At 34.5% G+C, this 23137-nt stretch overlaps 2 protein-coding genes across 8 annotated transcripts; one reads left to right on the top strand and one right to left on the bottom strand.

Moving 5' to 3' along the window:
• The first annotated feature begins 6149 nt into the window (after positions 1-6149).
• Positions 6150-9467, top strand: LOC110656702 (uncharacterized). 2 transcript variants are annotated; one of them, XM_058153714.1, is made up of 4 exons: positions 6150-6527; positions 6613-6747; positions 6883-9001; positions 9106-9467. In XM_058153714.1, exons 3-4 carry the CDS (start codon positions 7009-7011, stop codon positions 9258-9260), a joined length of 2148 nt encoding a protein of 715 aa, XP_058009697.1. In that variant the 5' UTR covers positions 6150-6527; positions 6613-6747; positions 6883-7008; the 3' UTR covers positions 9261-9467. The 2 variants fall into 2 exon arrangements, with proteins under 2 accessions (XP_058009697.1, XP_058009696.1); XM_058153713.1 differs by having other exon boundaries at positions 6636-6747.
• A 71-nt stretch (positions 9468-9538) lies between these two features.
• Positions 9539-21328, bottom strand: LOC110656701 (protein SPA1-RELATED 2). Of its 6 annotated transcripts, XR_009151382.1 has the most exons (9): positions 20975-21218; positions 18915-20459; positions 14990-15147; positions 14009-14762; positions 11497-11643; positions 10879-11196; positions 10640-10699; positions 10098-10406; positions 9539-9979 (listed from the first exon to the last, which is right to left on the bottom strand). XR_009151382.1 is itself a non-coding variant. In XM_021813611.2 (8 exons), the coding sequence occupies exons 2-8, from the start codon at positions 20421-20423 to the stop codon at positions 10215-10217; spliced, it is 3138 nt and encodes a 1045-aa protein (XP_021669303.2). In that variant the 5' UTR covers positions 20424-20459; positions 21226-21328; the 3' UTR covers positions 9539-10214. The 6 variants fall into 6 exon arrangements, 5 of the variants coding, with proteins under 5 accessions (XP_021669303.2, XP_021669302.2, XP_058009695.1 ...); XM_021813611.2 differs by lacking the exon at positions 20975-21218 and adding an exon at positions 21226-21328 and having other exon boundaries at positions 9539-10406; XM_021813610.2 differs by having other exon boundaries at positions 9539-10406.
• Between the last annotated feature and the right edge of the window lie 1809 nt (positions 21329-23137).

Consider the following 23137-nt stretch of genomic DNA (forward strand, 5'->3'; position numbering starts at 1 on the left):
CAAAAGGAGAAAAAAAAAATTCTACACATAATATAATATAATTGAATTAATATTATACATGACAAGACAGAATAGGATACTCCGGCACTGAATATAGCATACTTTGCTCGGCTAAACTATAGACCTGGTAAGGGGTGTTACATTTATTGGTTTCAGAGCAAGGTTTAGGCGTTCCTAGGCATAGGTAGACAGAAAGATATAGTGTGCATAACATGCATGAGCCCTTATTTAGGAGTCGAGGTGACACTAATGCAGATATGTTTCTTGTTTGTTTTATAGGATTGATGGAGTCCGATCCTTCAGAGGAAGGGTCTTACAGACCAGTAGAGGAGGAGGAGATTAGTAGTCATGCACCTGTCCCTAGTCAGAGGCGAGACAGGAGAGAGGAGTCATCCCAGGGTACAGTAGGTAGAACGCAGCAGGCGTTTTTGGAGCAAATGACTCAGATGCTCCGCCAGTTTACTAGAGCCACCCCACAGCCTACACAACGGTCCCCACTAGAGAAGTTAACAAAGTATGGGGCCGTTGACTTTATGGGTAAGAAGGAAGATGGCCCATCCGCTGCTGAGCATTGGCTAGAGCGAACTGAGAGAGTGCTGAGGCAGTTACATTGCACGCCAGAGCAACAATTAGAGTGCGCTCTGTCGTTACTACAGGGGGAAGCCTACCAGTGGTGGGATACTGTGTCTAGAATTGTACAGCCAATGGAGCTTACTTGGGATTTCTTTCTGACTGAGTTCAGAAAGAAGTATATTAGTCATATATACTTAGAGGCTCGAAGGAGAGAGTTTCTGACCTTAAAGCAGAGATAGTTAACGGTCTCTGAGTATGAAAGAGAGTTTGTGAGGCTGGGTAGATATGCACGAGAGGTAATGCCTACAGAGGCAGAGAGGTGCCGTAGGTTTGAGGATGGCCTGAACGATAATATCAGAATTATAGTGACGGCACATGGGTATACGGATTTCTCCCGGCTAGTGGCTGCATCACTTAATGTAGAGAGAGTACGAAATGAGGAGCAGTCTAGGAGAGATAGACAGCGAAAGAGGAGTTCTGGACAAGGTCACCCAAAGACACCCGCTCGAGGGTAAGAGGCCCAAGGTTTCCCGGGGCCAGGGCCAGAGACAGGGGTCTCAGTTTACTCAGAGAGGAGGACAGTCCAAAGCGTCAGTGGGGAGTTCTCCTGGCACAGTGGTAGGGGGATCTGCCTCCATACCATTATGCACCTACTGTGAGAGGAGGCACCGAGGAGAGTGCCGATTGTTGACTGGGGGATGTTTCCGATGCGGAGCTACAGACCATTTTCTATGAGATTGTCCCCATAGGAGTGTTTCCACTGCCCCACCACCGACTGAGAGACCTGTCCCTGTAGTTTAGAGGGGTAGACGACCTGCGAGACCAGAGGTGACGGGTACCTCACAGAGACCAGCTTCTGAAATGATTGAGTGACCCGAGGCTCGAGTAGTACCTCGTGTGTATGCTATGAGGGCACAGGAGGAGCCAGAGCTGGCAGACGTTGCTAGAGGTATATTTCTCAATATAAAATTTTAGTATATGTAATAATAGACCCTATGTACGAAATAAAAGTAGATAGTTACAAAACTAGTTGAGAATAAGATCGTAAGGCCAGAACTAGTAAAACAGACTAAGGAGAAGTAGTTCCTTGACTATTTACACCGAGTAAATTTCGAGGACAAAATTTTTTATTAGAGGAGGAGAATTGTAACCCCCTCACTTTGGGTAGTCCGTGCATTCTACTGTTCCGACGACTAATTTTCTGTTCGGACAGTTTAAATGTCTGGAACTACACTCAAACTAGAGTGAGGAAACATAAATTTACTGAATATAGACTAAGAAAAATTAAAGAAAACTAAAAGAAACGAAGTGCAACTCGGTTAAACGAGCCAGGGTCACAGCGATGGGTGACCGTACGGGGAAGTATCGGTAAAGACAATTACTGACCCCAGACACGTGAGGAATCTCAAGAGATAATTTTCGAGACTAAATTTAAGGGTTAATGAGGTATAAATGACATTAAAAATATCAAAGAAAATCCAGGAAAATTTATTTATCGGTACAGACAAAAATAACCCGACAAGCATAACGAAGGGCATTTTGGTCATTTCAACCCCAGAGTTGAATTTTGACCTAAATGTCAATTAAAATAAAATAGATTAAAAATACCAAAAATAAATTTAAATTATGAATTTATAAAAAAATAAATAATAATAATAATAATAAAATAAGAAATGAAAAGAAAAGAAAAGAAATAAAGTAATTATCTTATTTATGATGTCATATGACATCATTTAAAAATTTTGAACCAATAGAAAATTAACAAATTTACAAGAAGGGATAAGAAGGCTTAAAAGAGGACAAAAAAAAATTAAATTGGCCATTATCTTCTTCCTTCCATTCCCATGGCCGAGAAACCCCATCCCAAGCTCCACCATTTTCATTTTTTTTCAAGCTCTTTTTTTCTTAGCTTTTTCACCTCTAAACCTTAATTTGTCTTCACAAAAATTTCTCACCACATCATAAGGAAGTTATTGATAGTCATAAGAAGAGGTAGAAGTGAAGTTTATTAAGTCACCAAAGGGGTTAGTGCACTAATTTATTTCTATTTCTTTTCTAAGTATGACAAGCTTGCTAAATTGAGTTAGATTGATATAAAATTAAAAGAAATTTGTAGGGATAGAAAATTTCTAAATTTCAGCAGCCATTATATGAGTTGTGGTTTGATGGTTTTGAGGAAATTATTTGTGTTTATTAGTGATATTGATGAGTAATTGTGATTAACAAATTGATTGTCATGTGTTTACATGAATTGAAGAATTGTGAGTTAGGGTTTTTGACCTAACTTTGAGGAAATTGATGTGTGTCTTGAAATGGATGATGTTGAGATAATTTAATGACCATTAGAAGTGCTATATATGTTAAATGAAGTTTGTGGAGTTGGGAGAATTGAGTTTGGGAGTGTTGATTTTTATGCAGGAAAATCGGACCTTTGAGTCCAGTGCATTGTTTGAGTTATAACTGGAGTTGTGTTGCTCCAATTGGTGTGAGGCCAATTGGAGATGAAACCTAGGACAAAATGCCCCATTTTTCATGAAGAAACCATGCCCAAATTCTGTCCATAAGTTGACCAATTTACTGTCCCAATTCGGATGTCCAGACCTTGAACCCAAAAAATTGACCAAATGAACATGGCCATAACTTCTTCTAGACAAGTCTAAATGATCTGAATTTTAACCAGTAGAAAGATTAGACCTAGGACTACAACTTTCATTGAGAACACCAAGCCCAGAAATGCCTCTAACCAAATGAAATTGTTGACTCAAGTTAGGACACCAAACTGACCTGCACCATTCTGCCCAGAATTTTCTGGACTAAAGCTCACCCGACCAGTTTTGGCAAAATGGCCATAACTTGGTCTATAAAAATCCAAATGCAATGAAACCAACGGCAAAAGTTTTATAAGACATAGATATACAATATTGATCTTTTAACCAAAACCCAGAAACCTAGGGAACTAGGTCAATTGACTAGGTTAAGTTAACATATAAATTCTGGAAATTTTCAAAAGAACCATTTGACCTCAGAACACACATTTAGCTATATCTCCTACAAGAAAACTCCAATTAGATTGGGCCATACAGATCTGGAACCCTAAGAAATAGGGCTCCAACTTTGTTTTAGACTTGGTCCTCAAATTATGAACATAAGAACCCCGAAATGGGAGTCAAAGTTTCTGATCTAAACATGAGTCTTGGTAGAACAGGGTACATGAGTCCAGGCCAGTGATTTGGCCATAATTAATTATACAGAACTTGAAAAATTGTAATAAAAATTTCTGAGTGACTATAAGACATAGAGAAACAAATTCTATGAAGGGAGTGTGGCCAAACAGTGGCCACATCCTAGTCAATCTGCTATGTAAAAACAGTGCACCAAATCTGGACATAAAGAAAAGTCCATAAAACAATTAGGCATATGACATGAAATGAATTAGAATAAATTGTTAAGCATAAAAATAACATGAATTAATGAAATTATAATTACTTAATAATATTATTCTGCCCAAAGTACACCTAGACTCATTTATATAGCTTGGATCGATTGGTATACCAATTAGGGACTACATATTGCAGTATTGCCCACAGAGATAATCATTGACAGACAACATATGTCTAAGATGATTATTCTACTGGCTTTATGCCTGCCCGATGGCCATAGTGCCAATTTTTATTATTACTGGCTTATGCCTGCCCGCTGGCCTTATGCCTGATATGACCGTTGTATACTTGATAGACATACGGCCGTCTAACTTGTATACTCCCGTGTATCCAGTCTTTATAGTCTGTCATAGGTTACTTGGGCACAGAAATGAGTAGAAATTTTTAATTAAAATAAATACATGAGAAGATTGCTAAGGTGAAGTTCATTGAATTAGACATAAGATACATGATAAAAAGATTCCTTTTAATTTATTTTGTCCAAAGTTCTATAAACAGGTAAAAGACCTAGAAATTCATAAACTTTTATATTTTCTTATAAGAATACACGTAGAATAATTATTTTAGTTATTTGTTTATTTTTATTTCAATATATGCACCACTAAGCATTATGCTTAGCGCGTTGGTTCTTACCACGCGTAGGTACAGAAGAGCCACAGCAGCAGCAGCAATAGAGCTTAGACAGGACCTTGATCAGATCTGCTAAAGAGTGGTCGTCACCTCATCAGTTGTTTTGGTAGGGCTCATGTACATATTAGACTTTGCATTTTAGTATTGTATATAATTAAGTGATGTAACTAAATTTTGGATTGTATATGAAATTGTATATTATTGTGAGTAATGTTATATGAATAAAATGCAAGTTTATTTTATTTGAAGATTTTATGAGTAATGTTATGATATGGTACATGAATAATTAACATGAGAAATGATGTGACAAAAGGGGAAAAAAAAATTCTACACATAATATAATATAATTGAATTAATATTATACATGACAAGACAGAATAGAATGCTCCAACATCGAATGTAACACACTTTGCTTGGCTACACTATAGACCTGGTAAGGGGTGTTACAATAATGCCATAGCTATATAAATTAAGAGGTGATTGTTAAAATTTATTTAATTTCTCAATCAAACTGCTAAATATGGAGGAGAATCATGACATCCATATAAGTCACAATTCCTAAATTAGAGGAAATCTGAATTCCTCCATCAATGCCTATCATTAACAACATAATACATTCTGCCCCACTAACAAAACAACCAACTTTGTAGTTAAAAAAAAAAAACAACCTAATTTCATTAACAATTATAATAAATTAAAATAAATATATATTCTATAATAAATTGATCCTATTATAAAATAAAATTATTTATTATAAAAAATAAAGTAATTTAACAAAATTTTACAATAAAATTTACAATACATCTCTTAAATTTTTATAAATTAATTATTTTTCATAAAATAATTAAGTATGAAATTTTATTAACTTAATTAAAAAAGTAAAATTTCTCTACGTAAAAAAAAATATAATATTTTTTAAAATTTAATAAAGAAATTATATATGTGACAATTAATTTTATTAAAAATTATAAATACAGGTTACACATTTTTCGTAAAAAATAATAAAATTATATTATATTAATATTACGTATGCTAATATAATTAAAATTTTTTTTGAAATAATCATATGTCGAATGCATTATCTATTTCTATAAATTTTTAATAAAATTTGACAGATAATTTATTTATTAAATTTTAAAAAATAATATATATTTTTTTATTAAAAAAATTATTTTTTATGAAATTAATAAAATTTTGGTTTATTTTGTATGAAATAAACCCCATTTCGGCACTAATTAACCATAGTGGGTGCCACGCCGTCACGTCACGACTTAACCACCGATTGCGTCAAAAAGTTGAAAGACGTGGGACGCAACCCATTCAATTCAATTCCGCCAAGTGGCTGCATGGCATTAGTTCAGGAATTAAGCGTTGAAAAGTCAAATAAAACGTCAACGTTCAACACCAACTAATACTGCGTAAACGTCGTCGTTTAGGCTTTAGCCGGCTCTGAAACAGTTGAAAGAGAGTCCGTTAAGGAAAAGTAACGGTATGTTTGAAATTATTTTTCTTTTCTCGCTCCCGAGCAAGAAAATGGAAACGAAACTCGCGGGAATCTATTTATATGAGAGAAACTGTGTGACTCGTTCAACGGGCAGGCGTCTCTACCATTTTTTCAGTTTTTCTTTTTTGTTTTCTTTCTATCTGAAAGGAAAAGGAAAGGAAGAAAGTTGACGGAGGGGAAAAAAAATTTTGAAATAGAAGAGTTTACTTATGTGGGTTTCTGATATTTTATTGTAAGACGCCGGGGAATGTGACAGAAAAGATAAAATTCATTGGCTTGGAGTTTCCGTTTCTCTCTGTTTTTGTCATTTATTTTGTGGGTTTATGACAGTTTTTGAATTCATAAGGTGTTTCTTGACACGATTTATGATTCCTTAATTGGTCAGTACGCTTTGTATTTTCCTTTACTTCTATTCTTTTTTTTTTTTTGTGTGTGTGTCTTTATCTTTTTTGATGTCCTATGAAGCTGGCTTCTTCATCCATGATCAGATTGTAGGGGGCTCCCTTTAATTCTTCTTGGGTCTGGGAGAATTCTACTGGAGTCAGCAGTTCCTTGGAAGGTGGTCTGGACCCAGTCAAAAAAGAATTTGTTCGTGTTCAGGTATAGATCATCAAAGTCATTTTTTATTATCTTCAATTTCGATTTTACGTGTTGATTGAAAAACCTGACATGATGAAAAATATGTTTCTTGATGCTATATATGTTTTTGCTGTCTTGATTGTTTCTCCTTTGCAGTCTTCCAGGTCCTGGATTTTTTTAAGTTGCTGTTGGATTTTGGAGCTTGACAGCGATTTGCTTCCCTTCTGAGGGTAGCGGTATTAGGAATTTTTCTTTTGTTCCTTTCTTCATTTGAAGCCTTCAATGGAGCAATTCCGGCAGATAGGGGAAGTATTGGGAAGTTTGAAGGCTTTGATGGTATTGCAGGATGATATTCAGATCAATCAGAGACAGTGTTGTTTGCTGCTTAATATCTTCACTGTAGCTTTTAACACAATTGCAGAGGAGATCAAGCAGAACCTGAAATTGGAAGAAAAGAACACCAAGTGGAAACCCCTCGAAGAGCCTCTAAGAGAGCTCCATAGGGTCTTCAAGGATGGGGAATTCTACGTTAGGCGTTGCTTGGATAACAAAGATTGGTGGGCCAAAGTTGTTAGCCTCCATCAAAACAAGGATTCCATTGAGTTTCACATCTACAATTTGCTTAGCAACTTTCCAGCTGTTATAGAAGCTATTGAGACTGCTGGAGAAATCTCAGGACTTGACCAAGAGGAGATGCAGAAGAAGAGGGTTATGCTTGTGAAAAAGTATGATCGAAGTTGGAATGATCCCAAACTTTTCCAATGGAGATTTGGGAAGCAGTATTTGGTGTCCCGAGAGATTTGTAGTCAATTTGAGAGTGCAATGAGAGAAGATGGATGGCTTCTTGTTGAAGCAATCAAGCAAAAGATAAAGGCAGGATCACTCACAAAGAGTGAGCAGCGACTTGGGGATGTATTGCTCAAGAAGTTAAATGGACAACTGCCAGTTAATAGAAAACTTCCTCCAAGTTCAATTTTGTTAGGATCAGAAGATTACCAAGTGAGGCGGCGATTAGGTGGAGGTAGCCAGTACAAGGAAATTCAGTGGCTAGGAGAGAGCTATGCTTTGAGACATTTCTTTGAGGATATTGAGCCATTGAGTTCTGAGATCTCTAATTTGCTATCACTTTCCCATCCTAATATAGTGCAGTACCTCTGCGGGTTCTATGATGAGGAAAAGAAAGAATGTTTTCTTGTAATGGAGTTAATGAGCAAAGATCTCTATGCATACATGAAGGAGAACAGCAGTTCAAGGAGGCAGGTTTTGTTCTCTCTTCCTATTGTTGTTGATGTCATGCTTCAGGTTGCAAGAGGCATGGAATTTCTTCACTCAAGAAAGATTTATGTTGGAGATTTGAATCCTACTAATATCTTCCTCAAACCAAGAAAATCCACTGAAGGTTATTTTCATGTGAAAGTCTCAGGATTTGGTTTAACTTCCATAGAAAATAATCCTTCTCGACACGCATCATCGAATCAAAGTGCATTCGACCCTGGTATTTGGCATGCACCAGAGGTGCTGGCAGAAAATGAACAGACAGGAACTAGCCCCATTCGCAAGTACTCAGAGAAAGCTGATGTTTACAGCTTTGGGATGCTTTTTTTCCAGCTTTTGACAGGTAAACTTCCCTTTGAGGATGGGCATCTTCAAGGAGACCAAATGACCAAAAACATAAGAGCTGGGGAGAGGCCATTATTCCCATCCCTGTCACCAAAATTTCTTGTGAACTTGACCAAAAAATGCTGGCATAATGACCCAAATTATAGACCAAGTTTCTCATCTATTTGTAGGGTTCTGAGATACATCAAGAAGTTCCTTGCGATGAAGCCCAGCGATGGTCAGCCTGTTATGCAGTCACCACCTGTAGATTACTCTGAATTGGAGACATGGTTTTTAAAGAAGCATTCAGAGGAGGTGAACTGTGGTCTAGCCTCTGTTTCACAAATTCCATTCCAAATGTTTGTTTACAGGCTTATGGAGAAAGAAAAGACTTCTTTGGGTATTAGATTTAAGCATTCAGAAACAAGTGAAGGTACCTCAAATGGCGAGGATGAGAATACTTCTGTAGCGGAGGATCCAATTGCACCAGCAATTGATGCAAGATCAGTTGGCTCTGATACGAAAACAGTTTGTTTTGATATGAGATCTATCTGCACCGAGCAGGATCCAGACAGGAAAATACCATCTGATTTGATGTCCATTCGTTCTGAGCCTGTTGAGAAGAAAATTGTGCTGCGAAAGAAAATTACCAACGTCAAGGTCAGAAAAACTCCAGGTAGATTTACTTATAAACTCATGCATTTGCTTGGAATTCATTTTCTTGATCGTTTAACTTTTGTAGATTTAATTGGTAAAGATGCTTTATAATTTGTGACACAGGTAAGCCAAAGGAACCAGCACCAACAAAAACATCTCCATGGAGTCCGCCAGGCCATACTGCTAAGTTTAGCCGAGACAAACCATTGTCTACGAGCTCTTTTAGTCCAAGCAAGCACAGATCAAATGGACAAGCCCTAGCTCTTGAGAAATCCTAGCTTTTAGCCATAAGTCACCTCACCTTGCTCAAGAGTTGATATGCCTATATCACCTTTTGTTTTCTGTGGAATCATTGTAGTTGCTTGTGTTAGAAGAATACAGTTTTCTCCATTTCTTAATGGTTAAAATTTGTTTAGGACCGTCGTCCAGTTGTCTATGAAATATTGATGCTTCACATAATACAGGTTTCAATATTTTGCCTTAAAGTTTCCACGTTTAAACAGCAGATGAAGGGCAGATTTTGTCAAAGTAACAGCTTGATCACAATTGTGCATGATTTTCCTAAACGAAAATATCATATACATTTTTTTTCCTCAAAAAATTTACAATATCTGGCTTTCCTACTTACAATATCCAATACTTGGGATACAGCACTAAATATTTTCCCCGCTTTTCTGAGCATATAAATGTGGAATTGCTTCAAAGCTATCTTCTGAACAAATTGCCTGTCTAGAATTGCCAATCCTTCGCTGAAAACTTGAAAGGACTGCACACCAATTCTACAAATGGTAGGAGGAGCAAATGCACGGTTGCCTTATTAGCAGTCAGATGATTTGGAGCTGCTCTTTCAAGATTTATTTTTATCCAGGATTGCCTTCATCCCAACGCCAATGCTAATATTGATCTTGTTCTTCTTTGTTTTATATTCACCAGCAGCATCACTAATATTCTGGAGTCCTTGCCTGCAAATCTCATCAGTCATTTCCTGCACCTCTAACTGAAGATCTGGAATCAGAATTTGTGACTAGCTGAAAGGTTGTAATTCAGCTCTTTGGATCCCTACTATCTCATACGGACAAGTATAATAGATGATGCATTGGTTCTCAGAGTTTCACCTTGCAAACTTCACAGTTTTCAGTATATAATTGGCCTACAGGTTCTGCATTTCCCCAGCTGGAAACGAAGCAAGAGAAATCTGATTTCCTAATTGATTTAGGAAGGCTCCCTTTCCTTCAAACCATTTGCAACACTTTGATACACCCAGTTGAATTGGCAGCAACAACCATGTCTGATTTCCCTCTCCAGCAGACACTAGAAACAAACTGCCCATTGTCATCATCTGTCTCTTTCCCGGAAATAGGATCAATTGAACCAAACTTGTGGGATGTGATTGGCATGGGTAGAGATCTGTAGTAAGCATAAACCTGAAAGGAGACAAAATCATGTCAACAAGTCAGCAATGTTAGTTTGCACTTCTGCAAATTGCAAATATCTAGAGATTACATGTCTGAAATAGAAAATTTCCCTTTTATTCCTTTTCATCCCATTCTTTTCCCCCTTTATGTGCAGCAAATTTCCTTATAATTTTCAAACAAAAAATAATCCCTAACCGTTCATTATCCGACAAACTCACCAACATTGGGAACTAAAATCATACCTCATTTGTTTCTGAACCACATGCAATGTAACCATCAGCAACAGATAAACCCACAAAATTCTGAAGAAAAATGAAATACAATGTTGAAAACAAACCATGAAAGAGAAAACAGGATAATGAAAAGAAAATTAAAGAAATGACAAAAAGAACCAACAACAATAACAATTAGCAACGTTCTGTTTACTTCCTTAAATATATAGCTAATATGAGGGTTAAAATCTAGCAATGCAAACACCAACCTTCTCATTAGTATGTCCACTAAGTGTCAAACTGCAAGCATTGTTGGACATGCCACTAGAACTGGCTTTAGTGAGATCCCAAAGCTTTAAGGAGTTGTCAGTTGATGCAGTAACCAGAGTTTCAGGGTCCAAGAATTTCACGAAGCTTACTGCTTTGTCATGGCCAGCCAATACACACCAGGGTGTTCTTAAATTCCGAAGATCATAGCAATAGGTTCTGTAATCCGCTGACCCAAATGCCAACAAATGAGTAGAATGAGAAGAGAACTGAACACAGCAGACATTTGCAATGTTCCTGATTGTGCCTAAACTATTTTTCTGCAGAAAAGCATGCAATACATAAGCTAAGCTTCTAAACAAATTACAGAAGAATAGTAGAAGCTTCATCCAGTATTTAAAGCAATAAGAGCCAAAACATGGGAATATGAGAAAAGATCATTTGGCACAGTAGTGATAAATTGTGGCTGTCAATTCCTGCATGTGGACATGATGTGCTGGAATACAGATGACGAAGATGATGGAAATACTGCAGGAAATATTAAACGGAAATATTCTTAAGTCCTTTGTTATGAACACTAAACTATTCCTTTTAAAATGCAAAGAAAGAAAAGAACATGCCTCATTAAAGCTCCAAAGCTTCACAGTAAAATCATCACTTCCACTGGCTAATTTTGTTGGATATGCTTGAGAAAAGTCAACAGACCAAGCCCTCCTTTCATGCTCATTATATTGAAAAATCCCTTGACCAGTACTTGCATCCCATAACTGGAATCCATCCAAGTAAATCATTTCATGAGCAATGAAGCAAGTTGACAAATAAGAAGAACATATCCCCTCCATAGAACATCAGAAATATACAGGCGAAAACAGAAACAAGCAGCCTGTAACACATACATGTGTGGACATTTAAAGAGAGTGAGTGATTAACAGGCAGAGGTGACTATATGAGACAACATGAACCAGCAGTACACACTTCAATAAGTTGACAAACCTCAAGTACCAGATGTGAAATAAACCCCCTAGCATATTCTTGGAGTTAATCCAATTGGTTTTTTAAGATGCTGTTTGAAACTATCAAGTCTTAACTCAATTTTGGAAAAAGCAAATATGTATGTAAGACAATTATGGGAGCCAAAAAGTTATTACATGTGGATTAAGCGAGTATGAACATTGCTAATTCAAGAGAAAAATTTCAAGTGAGACCATCAACTTGATTAGGAAACTCAACCTATTCTAGGCCACATTTGGTAAAGATGCAATGAAGAATGCAATGTAATATAATTTAATGTAATTGTCTTTTTATACCCATATTTGGTTGCAAAAATAAAAATGCATGTAATTTAACGTATGGTTTCAAATCGCGGTCACGGATAACAGAAATAGACCTATAACGGCCATAATTTAATAGTATTATAACAGTAACGGCCTAGTGCTACACAAATTTTTTTAAAAAATTTACAAAGTTCATAAAATGACTATATATTGGTAGATACAAGTAAAACTAAGATATACAACTATATAATAAGTACAAATACATCAAATAAAGACAATAAATGTATCATATTTAGACATCATTAGCATTAAACAATTTATAGTTAGCAGAGATATTTAATGATAGTTCAGTGAAGGCCAAACTGGTGATAGGGAAGGAATTAGTATGAATGGAGTGATACTACCCCAAAGTAATCACTTTAAATATCTAGGCTCTGTCCTTCAAGTAGATGGGGGATGTGAGGAGGATATTAGTCATAGGATTAAAGCCGGATGGTTGAAGTGGAGACGTGCCACGGGAGTTTTATGTGATCGTAAGATTCCCAATAAATTGAAAAGAAAATTTCTATGTTATATGGTAGTGAGTGTTGGGCACTGAAAGAGTCGTATGCATCTAAGATAAAAGTTGCAGAGATGAGAATGTTAAGGTGGATGAGTGGCCATACTAGACTAGATAAAGTCCGTAATGAGAGTATTAGAGAAAAGGTAGGAGTGGTGCCAATTGAAGATAAGTTGAGAGAAGGGAGATTGAGGTGGCTTGATCATGTGAAGCGTAGACATACGGAGGCTCCAGTTAGACAAGTAGAGCACATTAGGTTAGAGAGTAGAAAGAAAAAAATGGGTAGACCTAAATTGACTTGGAGGAGAGTAGTACAACATGACCTAGAAGCATTACACATTTCTGAGGATTTAACCCAAAATCGTTCAGAGTGGAGAAAGCGAATCCATATAGCCGACCCCAAATTTTTTGGATAAAGGCTTAGTTGAGTTGAGTTGAGTTGAGTTGAGTTGAGAGATATTTAATGATGATCTTAGCTTTGCAAGCAATAATGGAGAGAATTTGTAAAAGATAGGAGAAATTTGGATAAAAATTTAAGAGAATATGAGAGATATACTAGCTGAGGAAGAGAGAACATGCAAAAAAAGAAAAGAAAAGCAAAATGATACTGTTTACATGGGATTGCAGCAGGCTGTTACCGTTGCATAACAGTAAATAATGGCCTTTACACCTGCAACTCGAGATTTGCCAGTAAATAATGGTGTATCGCATAATTGGCCCCCCCAAAACCCATAAGTAATGGCCATTATTGGAAACCATATGTAATGTGATAATTTTTGCTTCAATATTTGGTGCATTTTTGGCAGTAATAACATATTCCATGGTGGTGGTGGCAGCGGCACTGGCTGGTAAATTGTGGTGGTTGCCAGCTGATGGTGACTACTGTTTCTGGATGGCGATTATGGTGAAAAATTGTGGCAGTGAAAGAAATAAAAATAACAAAACAATATGATTACAAGCAGTTTCATATCTAATGAACATTACATTAGTCAAAATGTAATTGCTCACATGACGGCTATTACATTACATCAAATTTTATTTATAACCAAACAAAGCAACAAAACATGCAATGTAATCGCAATTCCACTATGGCTACGATCAAGTCCTACCAAAATATAGACTTAGCAACTGACATATAGCATTTTACATGAACTGATGATTGATGAAAAATTTGCAGCAAGAAAAGATATAAATTATGACATGAGATCCACTATGTATTTGTAATCTAATGCATGAAACTCCATATCCATATGACAAGGTTGGACACAGTAAAGACTCTAACATGCAAGCTACACACACCTTCACAATGCCATCATAGTCAGTTGATGCCAGATAATTCTTGATGTAGTTGTTCCAGCAAATACAACTAAGCCTTGATTTGTTCGGCATTTCAATGACTGGATAGTGAATATCAACAGAATCATTTAAGAGTGCATTAAACTCAAATATCTTTATTTTCTTCGATACTCCAGCAGTGGCAAAGTAGTCAACATCCCTGTCAAAGCTCAAAGAGCAAATTACATTTGCAGAATTGTTAAAATCTCCAGTTCTTAGTAGCCCCCGTACTTCAAACTTACTATAACGAGCATATCTGCATAAACCATCAAAAAAGGCTCCAAGACGATCAGTTGGATTCTGTTTTTCTTCACCCTTTGCTAAGTAATAGTTTTCACGACTCCTTAATAAATCCTTATCCTGGTGTGTCGTAGCATCAGTTTCCAGGAGCTGGAGTTTGGTTCTAATGGAAAAGTAGGCACTTTCAAGTTGACTAATGTTGCTTGTCAACCTCACTTCATTTGTACAAGAAATAGTTGATAATCGAGTCCCCAAGGTATTCTTTGAAAAGTTCCTCCTCTCAACCTCTTCAATATCTGCTTCTACACACCTAATGTCATCCGCTAACTTAGAGGCATGCTTCTGCTTATGTTCTTTTAATGAAATAAGGAAATGCAATAACAGTTCTGATTCAGCATCATCTTGGTCAATGGAAGATGACAATTCTTTTCCAGATATCTCCTGCAATCCATTAAGCACTTCAGATTGTAGGATTTCCCTGTCACACAAAACTTAACCTCTTCAGATTGTAGGATTCCGCTGTTACTGCAAACTACTTTTTTTTTTTTTTTTTTAAATCAACCTTGTTACTCTAAACTTAATCTAAATTTATACATCGTAATCTCTCTAATAATTGAACATTATTGCCAACTTAAAATGATTATGAAGTCTGGGTATTCAAGACATATTCAATACTTTATAAATTTAAAAAAGGGTAAGTACTACCTTGTTGTTGGTCGTGATGAAGGTTCAGGATGAAGTAACCAGAAGCAGAATCCAGCTTCCTTTGGATTTTCTGATAAAAAATGAGGAGGAAGAATTCTTTGACGCAGGTCTGACATTGCTGTTGCATGTCCTCTTTCCGAATCAAAATGACCAAGCAACTGAAAGAATCAACACAAATCAGTCAAATACAATAGAATGCTTCTAATCAATTCCTTGATCAAATTACTCTTAACGGTCATTGAATTTTGCAGAATTTCCATTGTGTACACAAAACTTTAATTTGTTACAATTTGGTCACTGATAACTGAACTTTCATTTTGTTGCAGTTATGATAATTTTACCTAATGCCAGTGATAAAAAATCAGAAATTTGAAGTGGCATTTAATGGGCTGATTTTTAGAGGAAAAGGAGAAGCCAAAAGGCATATTTAAGCCACTGAATTTTAGTTCATATTAACATTAAGCTCCTATACTTTGTGTTATACCTTTTAAGGCCTTGAACTTTTAAATTTGTTAACATTATACCCTTTTTTAATTGTCCATTTGTGCATGTAGTTCATTTGCAGCGTGTAGCGAGTTGAAGGGAAAAAGTAGTCTGATTAGGACAGAGAAGAAGAAAAAAAAAACTTGTAGTTTTTTTTTAAAAAAAAAAAAAGATAAAAGGGCACATCTGTAATTAAAAGGAGAAGCAAGGGTTAATTTGCTGCCATTATTGTGTTTTCTTCTACCTCCCACAGAATCCTTATTTCGTGCCTCTCTCTTCCATTTTCAAACCCTTGAGAGAGACACACAAAATTGCAGATCTTCAAAGAGAGAAAGAGAGAAAGAGGGAGACCAATAAGACTTGAAATTCATTTCAAATTTGAGAGAAAAACCGATCGAATCAATAAAAAAAGAGAGAAAATTTATCATATTTGCAATGCAAACTTCTTTTTCCTCATTTCAGTACCCATTTTCTCTCAGAAATTTAGCTTTTCCTTGATTTATATATAGAGGAAAAGAAAAGGAAAAAAGAACCCATCAAATGATTTCAAATCCAAATCTCATCTTCTATGCTTGCATTGCAAAAGTATACACAATCCTTTCAGAGTTTTCAGTTTTGATGTCCAGCAAGAATTGTCGGTATCATTTGGGTGATAACAAGCAAAAGGTCAAGTAGATTTGGAAGAAGCTGGGTGATTTTGATATTGGATTTGGTTATTTGTTCTATTTTGTTTGGGATTTGGTTGTGGGTTTGTAAGGGTTTTAAATGCATTGATGGTTCAATTGGGATGTTTTAATATGTTAATAATAATGTGGCTGTTTTACTTGTAAATTGGTCTTCTACATTGAAAATTCTGCATCAGAGATCAGAACATATTTGGGAGAGAAAAGTGTAAAGGTTTGTTCGTTTGTTGAAATGGATTTCCGTTTACTCTTAGTTACAAAAGAGTATAATATCAACAAATTTAAAATTTCAAGGGCTTAAAATGTACGCAAAATACAGGGGCTTCATGTTAATATGAATTAAAGTTCAATGGTTTAAATATGCATTCTTCCAAAGGAGATATTAAGGTTTCCTTAACTTGGTATTTGGTCTTCACCTCATTTTTAGCGTCATAATACATTGAATTGTATGTCATGTAAGATTTCCAGTGAAATTCTTGTCGAAATCTCACTAACATTAGATAAGAGTGCACTAATTGCAACAAAATTAGAGTTCAGTTACCAAATTAAAGTTGTATGATCACAATTGAAAATTTGAGTAGAGTTCAATGAACATTAGAACAATATACCCTCAATTCCTTTTTAACCCAAAACAAAAATGTAGATTGTGGCAAACGACAATTAGCATAAAGCAAAGCTAATAGGTATATAAGAAGGATGCTATAAATACTAAAATCAGATGAAACATCAATTTCATCAATTACTAGTTCTACTGTGTGCAAACTCAAGTTCTCTGAACATTTAACTTCTTATGAGTCACAAAAGCCAAGCAAATTACATGGATGAGTAGCATTACAAGAAGTGAGAGAACAAAAAAAAATTATAGATAAACTTATAAGTAAATGAAATTTTATCCAAAATGGTTGGTCACCAGCTGTGAGGTGCAGATTAGCAAAAGGGTTCAGAAAATAAGTGCTTGTGGGTGAAGATGACTCTTATGATGAGCAAATAAGGAAAAAGGATTAATGTAGGTCATCTTATGTTGATTAAATGTGAAAGAGCTTGAACTGAATCATATGGTTATAACACTTTCAGAGGGGAAACACAGTAGAATTAGAAATTTTCATAATTTCTTCATCTAAGTGGAAAAAAAAATCTGCTGAAAATTCTCTTGAAGGTTTAGCATAATCTCAAATCATGAAATAATAAGCAAAAAAGGGTATAGAGTGCCCCATTTATTGAAATGCCAAGCATTTAGAGATAAGCCATGGAATGATGCTAATGCCAAAAATAAATTACTGTTTCAATCAACACTCAGATAAGGCTTTTATTCACATCCATGAACCTTATAAAGATTAATGTATCTAATCAATCAAAGAAAACCTATGTTTTATCAAAATTCAAATCTCCCAATTTCAAATCCCCCTTCCAAATGCAATGTTAGTGAAGTTAAAGGGACTATTTAACAAATTTCCTGTAAGGCTACCCTATATGGCATAGAACATTGCACCACAAAGAAGTATGTTAACAAAACAATCGCCGCTAAACTTGGCATTTCTTAAGAAGTGTTGCAAACAAGAAAAACACAATCAAACAAATACATTTCAAAAAATTGAAGATAACACCAAGAAAGAGTTAATGTCATTGTAGCATTTACTAGGGTGAAAATCTTTGGATGTAAATTCAAACAAACAATTTTATGCTAATGCTATATACCAGAAATGACATGATTTATATTGAAGACATTTTGAAAATCTTAAAGAGAATATGGCTTCAAATGGACTTGAATAGAGGGAAAGTATACATGCAGCTAAGATGAGATAGTCTAAAATAAACACTTTGTTAAGAGATTTCACATTCCACAATTGGGTAGCTCAAAGCATCCAATAACATTTCTCCAGATTCTCAACATATGCCTGAAATATTCAGAAACCATTACACTGAAGACAGCCTGGAAACTTCCAGAATATGTCTTTATTGCTTATTTGTGAAATTATAAAAATCAAATTTTTTAAACCGAACCGAACCCGAAAAAATGGAAAAAAAATCGACCGAAACCGCTTTATTTCGTTTCGTTTCGTTTTAAAAACGGATTTTTTTTTTTTTATTTTTTAATTTAGACTTGATTTTCAAGTTATTTGGTCTAATTTTAACTTTGGTTTGAACCTAATAACCATTAATCAATGAAATTAAACAATTAATATATGTAAAATTAAACATAATTCATAAATTTTTCATAAAAATAAAAAAAAAAAAAAATCGATTTGACTATATATATATCTATTTATTCGTTCTTTTGTTTAAATTTTTTTTTTTTTTTTTCAAAAAAAAAAAACGGAAATAAAAAATTTTTTTAATAAATTAAACGAAAAAAAATTAAAAAAATAAAAAAAACGAACGATTGAACCGAATTGACTCGGTTCTTTGCTCAGCCCTACTTATTTGTGAACTAAAACCATATTGTACACAAGATATAACATAATTAATTACCTAAGTAAAGATCCCACAAGTTAAGCAGATAAGATCTCACCTCTTGCCTCCAAGTAGTAAAGTTCAGCACAAACTTCCAATAATCATTAGTTATATTTCTAGAATATTATGCTTCTTAAACACATTGATACATGAGAATAAAACTGCACAGCAGAAATTAAGGCGTAATAATTTTCAACATGGTATAAATGGCTAATGATTTTCCTTTTGGTGGCAACACATAAAACATCTCATAGTAACATCATGCTACAATAACTTAGCAGAACCAAAATCATAGAAGCCGTTTGTACCTCAAATAGTAGAACACCCAGACTATATATATTTGATGATATAGTGCAGATTCCCTTACTCAGCTCCTCAGGGCTTGCATACCACTTCTCTTCTGACCAGTTACCAATGGATGTCAACTGCTGTTGTGCTGCATTAGACAGATGACGGCTGCTCTTGCCCTGAATTCCATATTCTACGTTTGGATTATGTTCAGTAAGTTCATTAAGAGAATATTGAGTACTGGCCACCTTGATGTTACCATCATTAGCTATTTCAGTTTTAATGCCATATTTTGCAGTAAATTGAGGCCACTGCCTAATATGGTTTGTGTTCTCACTGAACTTTGGCTTCTTTGCAAATACGCCAACAAAGGGCAACATTTCCTGCTCTGCTGGCCTTCTCCTAACCACTTGATTCTCTGAACAAGGTATATCTTGATCCATAGCACTCTCTAGCATATCTTTTTGAAAAGTTAAACCAACATATTTTACCTGATTTGATTGCAGCAACTTGAAGCTTGAAGGCCATAAGTCATGCAAGGCAACTCCTTGAGAGTGAGAATAATCTACTAGATCAACAATCTGTCTAAATATATGCAAGCACTCAACTTTATTCGCTTTATGCTGCTGTGCGTTCAACCAATGTCGCAGACCAACTCCATCATGATTAGAGCCAGCAGGCCTTGGCCCAGCAATACTAAAGGAAGAAGGCATTGCTGTTTTTGCTCCTAAAGTCTGCAAAGAGTTAGAAGCTGCCACAGTGCCAGCAGCAGCCTTTCCATTGTTCTCATCTTTCTCATCTTTCGGCACAAATCTTGGACTTTCATGGTGTGGACCTCTAAAAATGATCCCCTTACCCTTCAACGTATTTTTCACAAAAAATTCAGAAAATCCTGATTTTGACAGAATCTTGGTCCGAATACCACCATGAGAAACGGTGTTGTGTGAAAGTTCTCTATGTTCAACATTTGGTTGTTCCATGACTTCATTGCACTCACCGCTTGGTGATTTTTGTCCCAACAACACAGGGGAAGATGCATACCTCACATCTTCCCAGCCACTTGACATTCCTTGACCATTGTCCCTATATAAAGTGTTGGTATGTGAGCTCCCAATCCCTGATGCACCCCCAAGTTGATAAAAATGCTGCCACTGACTCTGCCTAGTTTGCATTCTTTCCCTGCTGTTTGACGTTCCAACTATAGCAAAGTTTGTATTATCATAATTTTTCACTGTTAATTCTTCAACCATGTTTCCAACATCATCCGTATAGCAAGGGCTAGCACATGGCTGTTCACATGCATCCACATGGTTTCCACCCCTATTTATGTTCTTGGCATCCAAAATATCTGCAAGTACATGAAATGAGCTCTCAGGATAATTACCCTCGCGAGGTATAACCATCTCATGAGATTCTAACATGGTGGGGCTTTCAGATGGTTTCAGGGAATATTCATTCTCTTTGCTGTGAGGGTGTGCCCCCTCTGCCACATCAACTGGAGCCACTTCATCAACCAATCCTTCATCCATACCATCCAAATAGACTATTCCTTAACAAGCATCCATCTATAAACATATAAACATAGGACTTGTTTCAGTAAAAATTTAAGGAACATTGTGTATCATCAATAGTTTTATTAATTGAGAAAATGAAAGTAATAATCTTGATCATAATTCAAAATGGCCAGATCAAGATCAAAAGACAACTAATTCACTACACTAAAAGTTCAGAGCTTTGAGCGCAAATCTTAGAGTAATGACAACCGCAGAAGATTAAACAACAAACTTCACCTCCTTGCAGAGAGAGGAAAATCAATAACCAAAATCTCAAAATAAAACCATAAAAAAAAAATGGAGATTATCAATTCTGAGAACAACCATTAGTAAAAACAACTCACAACTTCAACGAATTGAAAACCCAGAAAATTATTAAAAAAACAAAAACAAAAAAAATGGTAAAGGTCTGCCTGGCAGGTAAGAATCAGCTAATGCAAGAAATGAATCAAAATTAGGCAATTATTTCTCACCTAAACAACATCATACAAAGCAATTTAACCTTTAAAAAAAAACCCCAACAATACCTCAAAATTTTCATATAACTTTTCTATTTCTTTCCCTCAATTTTCTCAGAAACCAAACAGTAATCAAGTTACAGGAGTAGGAAGTGACACCGAAGAATAAGAAGTAACCAGCAATCCAGTATACGGAAGCGAGAGAATAATAATCTATGCAACACAAAATGCGAAGGGTATAACAGGAATTTCGAGGATCCTGTAAACCCTAGAAAACCCTGAAATAGGAAAGCTGGAGAGGAGGAGAGAATGGGACTTGCCTGAAATGGAAAAATATATATAAATTGCTTGCTTCTCTAACTCTGTTTCTGTGAGCCGTCTCCAAATCTAAACTTCTAGATAAACTGTACATTTAAAAACTATATATTATATTTATTATATTTAGGCCATGCTTTTAATTAATCTATTTAATTATATTAAAAAAAATAAAATGAGATGCTTTGGTCTGTCGCTGCCTCGCTCTCCCTGGTTCTGTAACTCTAATATTAAAAAATATAACGCTTTACCCTTTTTTTTAATGAAAATTTATGATGTAATAATTCTTTTAAATTTAAAGTCAAGAGGTATTCTCAATTTAATTTAATTTTATAAAAAATAATATATTATTAAACTCGAGATGATAATATTCAATAAGATAAATCATTAAATAATTTATTATTAATTTTTATTATATTTTTAAACAGACAATATTTAAAATTAGGATTTAAATTTTAGAATCATTTTTATTAAGATAACTTAATTTGAGTATCATTGTGATAAAATTTTATTGAGATTTAATTTTTTTTTGTTTTTTAAATTAAGAGTTTGATTTATATGCATTAATGGATAGTGCCCATTTACATAATTGCAAATATTATAAATTATTTATGGAGAAATAAGATCTTACATAGTTAATTGGGTAGCTTATGTGGAAAGTACAAGTTGATGCAGAATGTTCTATATTTTTATATAGATATGAAGAAAATATTTTCTAAATAGAAAATAACAGAGCTGAATTAAAAATATTTAAATTTTTTTAATTTAATTGGGTAGGATTTATAATAAAATTGATTAAATTATAATTAAATTCAATTTGAACTTTTAAAAAACCTAATTCGATTCTATTGGAATCAAAATGGAACCTACCATTGCGGATGTATGGAGCAACCAGATGTATGTATTATAAGTGGAAACTGGGAGGGCACGTAGGTGCTGGCCAAGGACAAAGAGAAAAGGCTTGACGTCGCCTTTTATGGGACCACAGCTTCACTTTAAGCAAACCTTTGATGTGTAAGATTTAACTTCTGTTATTGATATTGTATGGTTATAATATTATAATTTTTTAATTTAAAAATATAATATAAATTTTTTTTAATTTTTAAATTGTATATAATAAATATTGAAAATTAGAGAAATTTTAATATGTAAAATTTGAAAGTTTAGAAAATTTTATATTATATTTTAAAATTAAAAGATTATAATATTACAACTATATAAGTTTAGGGACGACTATTTAAATTTATCCAACCTTTGATTGCTAATTTCCTATTCACTTGTTATAGTAAAATAAAATTTTAATTATAAGCAGACGGGCCTATTTAGGCATTTTGAGTTACATTAAATAGTTATATAAATTGTTAAAGTATTTTAATTTAATTAAGTCTTTCGACTTTTAAAAAATTAAATAATTTTTTTAATTTTTAAAAATAAATCAAATAAATCTTTAACTTTTAAATAGAGATAAAAAAAATTGTTAAACTTTAATTTACTTTTAATATAAATCAAATCAAAGACGTACAAAGATCGTTTAGTGCATGTGGTGATTTGCAATCAGTTGCATTTTAGAGTAAATTGATAAATTATTATTCACTTAATGACTTAAGAAACTTAACCATTCGACAAAAAACAACTTATTAATCTGCTTTATAATATGACATATACTTACTCAATTGTTGCAAATCAAATACGTAAAATTGTTGATGAACATCGATAGACTAGACGATTTTCATGCACTAGCACTACTTTAACTGAATTCATATTATATGCAAATTACAGCTTAATCTGTTTATCTAATTTTAAAAGTTAAAAGAATTTATTTATTCCAATAATATTAAAAGGATTTATTTAATTTATTTTTAAAATTTAAAAGACTTATTTAATTTTTTTTTTAATAATCAAAATAAGCCTTTGGCC

The sequence above is a fragment of the Hevea brasiliensis genome, chromosome 9, assembly GCF_030052815.1.
Source record: "Hevea brasiliensis isolate MT/VB/25A 57/8 chromosome 9, ASM3005281v1, whole genome shotgun sequence".
Classification (NCBI taxonomy): Eukaryota; Viridiplantae; Streptophyta; class Magnoliopsida; order Malpighiales; family Euphorbiaceae; genus Hevea; species Hevea brasiliensis.